The 12,046-nt window shown below is 44.3% G+C and overlaps 1 protein-coding gene across 1 annotated transcript; it reads right to left on the reverse strand.

Annotated features, from left to right (window-relative positions):
- Positions 1 to 252: 252 nt before the first annotated feature.
- chst7 (carbohydrate (N-acetylglucosamine 6-O) sulfotransferase 7) lies at positions 253 to 11,578 on the reverse strand. Its single transcript, XM_088349866.1, has 3 exons — positions 10,735 to 11,578; positions 8,283 to 8,763; positions 253 to 1,282 (listed from the first exon to the last, which is right to left on the reverse strand). The coding sequence occupies exons 1-2, from the start codon at positions 11,530 to 11,532 to the stop codon at positions 8,296 to 8,298; spliced, it is 1,266 nt and encodes a 421-aa protein (XP_088205992.1). The 5' UTR covers positions 11,533 to 11,578; the 3' UTR covers positions 253 to 1,282; positions 8,283 to 8,295.
- Between the last annotated feature and the right edge of the window lie 468 nt (positions 11,579 to 12,046).

Below are 12,046 nucleotides of genomic sequence, written 5' to 3' on the forward strand. Positions count from 1 at the left end.
CTGCACTGTTCTGAGGTCATGAGATCGAACCCTCTGTGTTGAGTTTGCATGTTTTCCCCGTGCTTGCGTGTGTTTCCTCCGGGCACTCCGGTTTCCTCCCATATTCACAAAAACATGTATGTTAGGTTAATTGACCGGTCCAAATTGTCCCTGGGTGTGAATGAGCGGGTGAGTTGTCATCTCTGTGTGCCCTGCGGCTGGCTGGCAACCAGTTCAGGGTGTCCCCTGCCCACTGCCCGAAGATAGCTGGGATGGGCTCCTGCACCTCCGCGGTCCTACTGAGGATAAGCAGAGCAGATAATGGATGGACGGGTTATTTTGTACAAAAGAACTCTTTAAAACCTTAACTATAAGCTATTTCTTTTAAAATACTGCAAAAACTATTAAACAAAACAATCAATTGGGTCATATTGTGCAAAAAATGAGGTCATTAGGCTTGGAACATCTCAAAAGATTGTGCAGACCCACCCAGAGTTGGATCGTATTAAAACAAAAAGTGGCTGATTCAAATTCTGGGTTATATATCACCCAAGTGATTTAGGAGTGTACCCTGGGAATCAATGTTACATACATCTGAAATATTCTGTTAAAATGTTGTGAAACTGTTAACCATAAGGAGTTGGCTGCTTGGGAACTACATGGGATTGAATCATTTCTCATTGTAGTTTGTTGGCCTTCACCATGGAAATTTTTAAGTAAATGCTTTGCAACCTTAATAAGTACCGTTTGTTCCAAAAAAGTCATTGGAAGGACAACAGAGAGGGGAAAAAAAGTCCCGCCCATGTGAGTGTTTTGTCAGTGTGGTGCTGCTGCAGCTGTCCAGATTCCTCCGGGGCGAAGAGGCCTTGGAATGAGGGGGAGGCGAGAATGAGGCGGGGGAGGGACGAGACTTCCTCACGCCAGCCCCTCGAAGCACACGACACAATCTCCTGCAACTTTCCCGTTAGCGTGGTTAGCAGATCCACTTAACCCAGTCACGCCAAGGTGAGGGCACCCTGGATGCACCCACCTTTTTGCAGGGATTTGCAGTCAAGGTGTTTCTGGGGATTAGCGCGACTAAAAATGGCCTGACGTGTCGAGCGGGCTCCCAGCTGAGGCTCAGCAGGTAAAGGTGCAGAAAAACTCCACGGTCTTTGAAGCTGTCTGGCCTCGTGGCTCGTTTGAGTTTTTCTTCCCACTTTTGATACGTTTGGCTTGAAGAAAAAGCAAAAAGGGCAACAGTCTCAGCTCTGTGGAGGCCTCCTTCCAGCTGTTTTGCCCTTAGCTCCGTCTTGCAGGACCCCTAGAAAAAATATGCATAACAGTGAGGATTCAAAAATATCTTAAGAAGCTGCTTCTGCTTGAAAACACAAACAAATACATTAATCTCTCGCTATAACGCTCTTTCCTTTTCATGGTTTTGGTACTTTACAAATTCTGAATTTGTTCTGCATTCTGCAGCCTTTTACTGTTTTTGTTTTTTGGGTAGCAGGAAGATAAAAGACAATCATGTCAGCTGGTTAAATGGTCTTCCCGCTTATCATTATTTGACAGAGTTGTAGTCATTTGTAAAGAAAATAACGTTCATTTAATACTTTTATTTGTTAGACAAAAAACGGGGATAACATTACTATTACTATGAATTTTTTTGCTTTTTAAATCCCCCTTCTGACTCCCCATTATTTATTTATTTGTGTTTAACACGCATCCCAAATTTTTTGATTAAAAATCAGTATAATTTTCTGAGACATTTTTTCAGCTCGAACCAAGCATTGTAATGTCACGATTGCCCATTTCCCTCACTTGGGCCCGCCCGTTTGGCGCCAGCTACTGCTTGTTGCCTGATTGGCTTCCCTCCTATTTAAACTCAGTGCTCTCATTCACTCCTTGTCAGTCCGTCAATGAACCTCTGCACTTGCAAGACTTGTATTTTGACTCTGTCCAGTATACTGCTCGTGTATCCAGTAGCCGGTATCGATCCCGCCTGTCTCGTCCTGTCCAGTATCTTGCTCCAGTCTCCAGTATCCGGAATCGATTCCGTCTGTCTCGCCCTGTCCGGTATCTTGCTCCAGTATCCAGTATGAATTCTGTCTGTCCCTGCCCTGTCCAGTATCTTGCTCTTGTATCCGGTATCGATACCCGGTATCTTGCTCCAGTCTCCGGTATCGATCCCGTCTGTCTCGTCCAGTCCGGTATCTTGCTCCAGTCTCCAGTATCCTGTTCTGTCGGGTTTCGATCTCTTCTGCCCAGCGATCACCGAATCGCTGGCATTTGTGTTTCCGCGCATGACTGCCCCGTTCCCGTAAAATAAGGCTTGTGTGAAAACGTTACGTGTCTGGGTCCACCGTCTGTTCGGGTTCTGACATTTAAGACAAAAACGCTGAATACGTGAGCCCAAGATTAAAATAATTTATTTACAATATAAACTATGACCCCAATAGGAAAACAAAAAAATTAATGTCCTCTAAAGTCATGATTTTTGCATCTATTTCTATCTCTAGGATGACTTTTTGTTTTCTCGATTCACTAACATTTATCTCTGGTACGGTGAATCAAAAATAGTGTGATAATTGGATGAACTCGAATGTTTTTTTGTATGTCGTCGATAAGACTGGTGGTGTAGTGGTTAGAATTCAGCACTCTCACATCTGTGACCCGGGTTTAATTACCGTTGCATCCAATGTTTGTGATTGTGGACAGCGGTAATATCTTTGAGTTTGTCATACACATATAAATACAATAGTGAAGATTGAAAAATATCCTAAGGAACCTACTGCTGTGCTAAAATTCTATCTATCTATCTACCCTGGTCATATCCCTCAAGAGGGTTGACCAACAGCAAGACAAACACATACAATAACAAAGAAAATAAATCAGGGAAAAAAATAGCAAAGAAACACACACAAAAATGTTTGTACCATGGCCAACCCAAATGCCCAAACACCCAAACAAGTTAGGCACCTCGGCACCTAAATTGGTCATGCTTCCGTCCCTCCAGATGAAACGGGACACAAGAAAGCGGCCATGTCATTCGGGTCAGGGTGACACAACACACCCTTTTGTAAGACAGTGCTAAAATAAAACAGAATATAACAAATTCCCCCACATTTATGTAAAAACGTTTCGCTTTTTAAGTCCACCTTTCTTACACCATTAATGCATTATTTATCTTGAACCCTAAACCATTTAAACGGTTTCCCCTTTTATTAATAATTTCCAGAAAATATATTTATTTTTTTTACTGATGAAAAGAAAGTGAATGCTCATGGAGATAACACATAGTCCACTGTGCACCATTTCACAAAAGCGGCAGCTGCGTGAGGGATAAGAGAACAATGGTACAACAACAACTACATCAACAAGAGTGATAATCCCAAAACGACTGCAAAAATGACAGGACTGAACAATTCTCTATGTATATATATACATACATATACATATATATATATATATCTCATCTCATCAGCCGTACCGCTTATCCTCATTAGGGTCGCGGGTATATATAATATATATATATATATATATATATATATATATATATATATATATATATATATATATATATATATATATATATAAAACGCAGTGGTTAGCGCGTGTGCAGGCACAGTTCTAAGGTCTTGGGAACCTCCTGTGTGGGTTCAAATCCAATCCAACTACCGGACCTACTGTGCGGAGTTTGTATGTTTTCCCCATGCTTGCGTGGGTTTCCTCCGAGCACTCCGATTTCCTCCCACATTCCAAAGACATGCATTTCAGGCGGATTGGCCGGTCCAAATGGGCGAGCGAGTTGTCTGTCCCTGTGTGCCCTGCGATTGGCTGGCAACCAGTTCAAGTTATTTAACTTGGGTCAAACAGAGTTCCCGAATGTTTGATCTTACATTACACAGTCCAGCGTTTTTCCGAATTGCTCAGTCCAGCGTTTTTCCGAATTGCTCAGTCCACAATTAGTAGATTTGGGAGTCCACAATTGAAAGGATTTGGGAGTACAGTCAATAAACATGCCCGATTAAAGTCGCCGTCGACGATAAAGCTCCGTTGGGGTAGTGCAAGCTGATGTTTAGCAGCGGGCAGGAGATATAGCGCTATGCTAACGTTAGCATCTGGTGAAACTGTTAGCGGTGGAAAGTATACAGCAAACACAAAGACCACAGTTAACTCTCCCGGTACATAGCTAGAAACTCCATATCGAGTGAGCATTGTGTATCAATGGTTCGACTATTATTGTAGCGCGTAGTCTCCAACCCCTGTTTTTACCGGAGTTCTCGTCTCGTTCGAGCCGGTGATGTAGTGCGGCGTCGGGAAAGCCAAGACTCCGTGATGGCAAAAAAAAAGTCCTCCAATTCCGGACGTTGTTGGTGGCGATCCGCAGCTCAATTCACTCATTGTGGACGGATGGATCTGGCGTTGGTTGAACATGCTTGGGAGCGCTGGTCTGTGTGATCGCCTTCTTAGCTTAGCTCAGCCTTTGCTCCGTCGTTGTCATTGTCGGCAGGCGGCAAATCTTCCTGGGAGATCCGGTGGTCTCTGTATATCCCTCGGGATGTAGTGGATATTATTGTAAGTGCGAAGGGAGTCGAAGGGAAAATAAGAGGGATCAGGAGACACTGAAAAACAAAAGACGAACTGGAGCTCGAGCCGCAGCGTCTAGTAGACGCGCCGCCATCTTAGTAGTAATCTGTATCTGTATATCTGTGTTTCTCTACCGTTTTGTGTAAGTCGAATGGTCGTGAGTAAGGGAGCGTCTGTATATAATTATAGTTTCTCCTCTGAATCGTTTTTGTTTACGTCATATCCGGTACGTAAAAATGCGGGAAAGCAAACAGAAGTGGAAAATTGATAAAGAAAGAGAGCAATGACAACTAAGGCCGGCACCCATAAATTGTAAATCCAAAATATGGACATATTTTAGTTTTTATACAGTTCCCAGAGGCAGCACTGCGGCGCAGTGGTTAGAGCGTGTGCGGCATAGTTCTGAGGTCGTGGGAACCTCCTGCGTGGGTCCAAATCCAGCTACCGGCCTTACTGTGCAGAGTTTGTATGTTCTCCCCGTGCTTGCATGGGTTTCCTCCGGGCACTCCGGTTTCCTCCCACATTCCATGCATTTCAGGTGAATTGGCCGGTCCCTAGGTGTGACTGAGCGAGTGAGTTGTCTGTCCCCGTGTGCCCTGCGATTGGCTGGCAACCAGTTCAGGGTGTCCCCTGCCCACCGCCCGGAGATGGCTGGGATGGGCTCCAGCCCCCCGCGACCCTAATAAGGATAAGCGGTACAGGTAATGAGATGAGATGAGACAGTTCCCAGAAAGACAGAGCTCAACATGACCAAAAGCGCATCAAGGTTTCGAAAAAAAAAAAAAAAAAAAAAACGGTCTAATTTGAAGGGTCTTGATTTTAATTTGACGGCTTACACTTGTGCTGTTTTTTTCTTTAAGAAGCTCTATTTCAATTTACCATCTTACACTTTTGACTGTAAATAGGATAATTAAAGGACCACATTTGTATTACATTGACAATTGAAATTGGAATGTTGTGGCTGTAAACCTGTTGCACTGTGTATATGTTATGCACTCATTTTCTCTTCCGGACTGACCGAAACAGACGTATGTGCATTGTTTGAACATGGTTTGTTTCCCCAGAAGTTTATGATTGAATGTGTTTGTTTGTTTTTAGGACAGAAAATTAATTTGCAATCATCAATTATATGGAATCGCAATACTTTTATAAATCTCAATTAGTTTGGTGATGCAATCGAATTGTGACCTAAGCATATCGTCTCGCCCCTAATCACACAATGACTCCCAGGCGCCACCTGCAAAGTACCCACTGTAGCTGTATTTGCTGACTACAATTGCTCAACCAGAGAAAATTCAGCAAACCCACCTCAATGTTATTTTACTTAAAGCAAAACTCACGGATGCGCTATTTAAAACAATACGAAAAATAGTACAATTTTTAAAAATAGCACCTGGGTATCTTCGCAGAAGTTTCAAGAAGCTTGAGCTCCTTTCTTTAACAGATAGGAAATCTAACAGCAAAGATCCCATAGAGAGGTAAACATTTTCATAACTATAAAAAAAAATAATAACAATCAGAAAGACTTTTAAATCCTTAGATCAATCATTTAAATAAGCCTTCGTGTGCTATTTTCATGAGTTTTTGATTGCACTACACAATACAGTGACATCTTGTTGTCAAATATTACACAGTGTCCCTTTAAAAAAGGCATGCCAAAGCTAGCTGAGCCCACTGCCAACCCGGGGAGGCATGCAGCCTGTTACGGCCGGCTGTGGACAATGGAGTGCCTTCTCCGAGCAGCAGCCGTCCATGCGAGCTTGAGACAACGAAACTCTTTGAATTCCTGTACAGTCATTACAACGTGGCCCTCTTTTAAAACATTTTTTTTCGCATTTCATCAACAATGAGAATGAAAAAATAACGTTCAGTCTACCTTAATTATGTTTCATTCTGGTTAGTGTTTCATGAGCTCAGTAATATCACCGAATCCAAATTAATTAATAAAATAGTCAACCATTTGTTTTTATCTTTACCAGGCAGCAACCATTTTGCTGTGAACTGAAAATTCCATCACATTTGTCTAAGGCAGGGGTGCCAAACTCATTTTAGCTCGGGGGCGATATGGCAAAAAAACAATCTTTTGGAAGCCAGACTAGTATGTCTTTTCAGAGGCTCACAATTAAATTGTGATTTAGGGATTCAAGATTTGATTACAAAACGATACGGTGTTTTTCCCCGCAATATATATTTTCTGTCACGGTTGCCATGGCCCCCAATTGGCCCCACCCGTGTGGCGCCAGCTGCGGCTCGTTGACAGATTGGCTTCCCTTCTATTTAAGCTCAGTGCTATCACTCACCTTTTGGCAGTCCGTCGACGAACCTCTGCACCCGCAAGACGTGGGTTTTGACTATGTTCGGTTTCCTGCCTGTGTTTCCTGTCCGGTATTGTTCCTGTCTATTTTCGTCCTGGTTAATATCGATCTCCAGTAGCGTTCCTGTCTAGTTTGTCCTGTTTAATTTCGATCTCCAGTGTCTGGTATTGTTTCCGTCTATCTCGTCCTGCTTGTTAATAGACTACTGTCTCCAGTGCCTGATCTCAATCCTGTCCGCCCCGTCCTGTCCGGTATCGACCCAATCTGTCCGATATCTGCTTGTGCAATTGGTATTGATCTTGTCGGCCTCTGGCTTCCTGTCGTTCCACGCCAGACTGTTGCCTTACGTCTTCCGCCCAACGATCGCCAAATCACTGGCGTTTTGGGGTAACAGGCATGACTGCCCCATTTCCCGTAAAATAAAGCTTGTGTGAGAAATGTCATGCATCTGGGTCCTTATCCTGTTTCTTGACTTTTTTTTTTTATCTTCACCAAGGTTTAATCTCTTGTAGAATTTATCAACTGTTCATTTGTTATGAAAAAAGCAAAACAGCAATTGAATTCAATTCCACCACAGTTTATTTAACTTGGGGATACACATGCAAACTGGAATGTGACAAAAAGGATACACTAATTTAATTGATTGATTCAATGATGTAAAAGTAATTCTGCTTTTTTAATGAAAATGTTTACCTGTATATTAGATCATTGCTGTTAAGATTTCATATATACGATGGAAAGGAGCTAAAGCTTCTGCAAAGACACCCCTGGTGCCATTTCTTGTATTTTTTTTATTTTGGGGATTTCCTTAAACAGTGCGTCTGTCCCTTTTGTGGAGTTTGCATGTTCTCCCCGTGCTTGCCTCCACATTCCAAAAAATGAATGTCAGGTGAATTGGCCGGTCCAAATTGTCCCTAGGTGTGAATGGGCAAGTAGGTTGTCTCTCCCTGTGGGCCCTGTGACTGGCTGGCAACCAGTTCAGGGTGTCCCCTGCCCAGTGCCTGAAAATAGCTGGGATTGGCTCCAGCACCCCCGCGACTCTACTGAGGAAAGTGGTCCAGATAATGGACTGATGGATGGGGTTCCTCATTGTTCTCTGGTTGACGAATGGTAGTCAGCAACTACAGCTACAATGAGTGCTTTGCGCCTGGCGCCATGAGGACATTCAGTTAAGATATTTAAAACTGCAAGTCAATGTTTGTCTCATTTTTTTCTTGTGCTTCTTTCAGCATTGTCCCGTGTGCGACATAAAATTATGTGGTGGGCAATGAGTTTGACACATGGACAAAAACCTCGAGTGAGGTATGAATTCAAAAGCCTCAGTATGCTGTCTCCGAACTATTTTATCACACTGCAAATTGTTGGGTGTCGAATGCATCTGAAAAAAGGACACTAAATACAGAGCAGCGGTCTTACCTTTGCACCCTCCTCATGCGGTCTTGTCGGTGCCGTGCTTGGGGTACCCGAGCTGCCTCATCACCTCGCTGCAGTAGGCCTCCACCTGGTTGATCTGCTCCACGCTCAACCTCTCCCTCCACGCGTAGATGGCCTCCTTAGCGTCCCGTGACGAGATGAGGAAGGGCCGATCGGACGAGTACCCGCGGCCGTGAGTCATGTTGAGGGCGAAGCTCTCCAGCGCCGGCGACGTGGACAAGTTGGAGAAGCGGTAGAGCTCCTGAAGCTCCTGGGCCGGGTGAAGGACCAGGTCCTCGTAGCGGACCTTGTGGTAGCGGCGGCGCACCCAAGGTGGCGCGTGGCTTACCAGCATCATGTCCCCCAGCCAGTTGTCGCAGATAAGCTCCATGGCGCTGGACACGTAACTCTCTGCCCGGTTTAAACGGTTATTGGGCACCAGCAGCCGCTTGTACTTGTCGTTGTGCTTCTTGCTGCGTAGCACCTGCAGGCGCAATGCACATTTTCAAGATGAGCCATATCTTTGTTTGTCTGCAACAGTGGGCTCCTTTCATAGAACTGTAGTTTTTCTTTTTTTGGCATTTGACTGTAAATTTTGATTATTTTTTTTTTATGTATTCTTGTAATAAACAATATTCATGTCCTGGCCTTTAAGGGGAGATGTGGTTAACTGCAGAACAGTTTGTTCATCTCATGTTTTACCTTAAACTCTGGGAAAGTCATGACACTTCATTTTTAGATTGAAAATACAAACTACCCTTTATTGGTATTTGTTTTGACCATCTGACTGTAAATAACTAACTCATCGAGTGAACGTTTAACATGTAAAAGAAAACATAAGACACAAGATAGGGAAAAAGGTGATTAATTTGTCTTTTTTCTAGAGCATATTTGAGTTCATATCAAGTCATAACAACTGTTTTAAATCCATAAATCTCCATCCATCCATCAATTATCTGCACCGCTCATCTTCACAAGGGTGGCGGGGGTGCTGGAGCCCGTCCTAGCTGTACTCCGGCAGTGGGCAGGGGACACCCTAAACTGGCCAGCCAGCCACAGGACACACAGAGACAGACAACTTACGAGCTCATTTGCACCTAGGGACAATTTGGACCGGCCAATTAACCCGACATTCATGGGGGAGAACATGGAAACTCCACACAGGAAGGTTCCATCTCATGACCTCAGAACTCTCCAGCAGAACCATAACTCACTGTAAGCATTGACTACAAACACCTATTCAACACTTGTTTTTCTAAAAATCAGTCATTCATAATTTAAGGGGAATCAATAGTTTCAAGTTTCAAGAACAAATGTGCTAACCGAAAAGGTATTCATTTATGTAGTGATTTAGATCAGGGGTGGGCAAAATGACCCGCCAGGCTTTTTTTTCGGCCCGCTACACAAAATTTTAATTATATTCTATATAAAATGGTTAGATTTTGTTAAAAAAAAAAAAATTGGGCTACTCTTGTTCCTAACTGCAAAATATGTGTTTTTCATGACACATTAATATGTACTGCGCTCAAGGCCAACATTTAAATAGCTGGATACATTTTTCCGTATTTGATACATACATTTTTCCCCCTGAACTTATTTTCTAATCTTTTTAACAAAATGTATCGAATTGATACAAAAAACTCTTGAGTTATTTAATGCATATTATCAAAATTAGTGCTTAAAGGGGGCCTAATGTAATGTATGTAATGCTTTAATTACGAGTCTTTCAAAACCAGATTAAATGGTCTTTATATGGAAAAAAATTAAACATGATCTGTGTATGTCTGCATGTTTATTTACCGATCAATGCATATCGTTGTTGCTATTCTAGATAGTTATCACAATTTTTGTTATTTCTTTTTTCAAAGAATGGAACATTTACAGGGCAGCACAACGGCTGGGTGGTTAGTGCTCAGCCCCACCGTGTGGAGGTCCAGGGTTTGATTCCAGCTACTGCGGCCCTCGAGCGTGCGGAGTTTGCTTGTTCTCCCTGTGCCTGCGAGGGTTTTTCTCCGGTTTCTTCCCACATCTCAACAACAGGCATGTCAGGTTAATTGGCCGTTCCAAATAGTCCCTAGGTGGGAATGAGCGAGTGAGTTGTCCGTCTGTGCGACTGGCTGGCAACCAGTTCAGGGTGTCCCCTGCCCACTGCCCAAAGATAGCTGGGATGATCTCCAGCACCCGCGCAACCCTTGTGAGGATAAGCGGTTCAGAAAATGGATGGATGGATTGTTTCCAATAAAAATCGTCAAAATGAAAAATGCTTTCAAAATGGGTGTTGTTTTTGTGCTGTGCCCAAATAAAAAGCCACAAACCAAGAGGGTAGGTTTGGTTGGGGACATTGGCATTTTGATCACATGATATCGGTGGAGACAATACAATGATTACCGTACTTGATATTGATGGGGAAATATCCCCTCCAACAATACGAAAACAACAAATAAAAACCAATCACCTGGATGCTCTCCTTCACCAGGGCCTGTTTGGACTTGAGTCGAGAGTTGTGCACGGCTCTCGGGTCTCGAAAAAGCTGCACGATGTGCAAGTTGACTACTGGATCCTTCATAAGGGGCACAAGGGTGCTAAGGTCCAGAACTCGCACGCCTTTGATGACCACCACCGGGTACTTCTTGCACTCCCGCTCCAGCTCGCGGATGTCCCTCTTGGGACACTTGGCACAGCGGTCCTCTTGCACAAGGCCAACGCGATTGCGCTGATGGGCATCGCACAGCGGCTCGGAGCACACCACCTTGTTCATCTTCCAGCCGAAGATAAATGCAGTGGTGAGATTTTGCGAGCCGGCGTAAAGCTTGAGAACGGAGAAATCACAGCGGAACAGGGCGCTCAACATGTCGCGCACGGCGCCCTGCAGACTCCCCGCGTCTCCCGGGTAGAGGGCCTGCCAGATGTGCCACATGGGCTCGTACAGGTAGAAAACGTCTGGGTGCTGATTGAAGAGCTCGCCCAGGAACGAAGATCCAGTCCTCCAAGTGGCGTGCAGGTAGATGTGCATGCGAGGCGGGTCGGGCCCAGGCGGCTCCGTGCCGTTGGCGCCGTCCACTTTGTATCCATGCTCCCATAGAAGCGCCACGGCATTCTTCAGGTCCGAGCACCGCGACTGTTGCTGCAGGAGCCCGTGCTTGGTGCGCTGCACCGAGCGCTCTCCAAAGTCAAAAACATAAGGGATGAGCAGGAGCAAACCTGTGTAGGCGAGGATCAGAATGAGATATTTCTTCTGCAGCCTCCTCGTCATTGCGTTGGCTTGCACGCCTGGCGCTCCAGAGCTCCGCTCAAGTTCTGCTCGTGTGAGCCAGTCGACTTGTGTGGCACCGCATGCTCAAGTTAAGGGGGCGGGGCGAGAGGCGGTGCTTGAGGGTTTCTCAATAAAGGCGGGTTTGTTTTTTTTTAGATTTGAGCGATTTATGTTTAATAAGATGCTCAATAAAAGCTCACCAAACGTGGTGCATAATAATCTAAGATAAATATGTGCTAAATTACCAAATAATAATAAAAAACAAAAACTTAGGGGCAGCACTTTCTTTGATGTGACTTGGGCAATAACAGCCTGGCAGCGCCCATTTTTTTCCAGGCTGTCGTTTGGGGTAAGGGTTTGCTCTGCTACACAAAACAGATATTACCAGTTTCCATGGTTACCACTAGCAGGATAAGATAATTTTACTCAAATACAGCACTTTTATCATCTGGTCGCCATTGCTGTTTGGTTCAAAGCGTCATCCCACTCTTCGGTTTTGAGCCCTACCTCGGCA

Source organism: Urocampus carinirostris, chromosome 12 (genome assembly GCF_059441175.1).
Source record: "Urocampus carinirostris isolate Australia breed hairy pipefish chromosome 12, RoL_Ucar_1.0, whole genome shotgun sequence".
In the NCBI taxonomy this organism is placed as follows: Eukaryota; Metazoa; Chordata; class Actinopteri; order Syngnathiformes; family Syngnathidae; genus Urocampus; species Urocampus carinirostris.

Coding starts and splice junctions, on each gene's coding strand:
- chst7 (XM_088349866.1), bottom strand. CDS start 11,532: ATGACGAGGAGGCTGCAGAAGAAATATCTCATTCTGATCCTCGCCTAC. Junction 8,764..10,734: donor TGGTGAAGGAGAGCATCCAG/GTGATTGGTTTT, acceptor TTGCGCCTGCAG/GTGCTACGCAGCAAGAAGCA.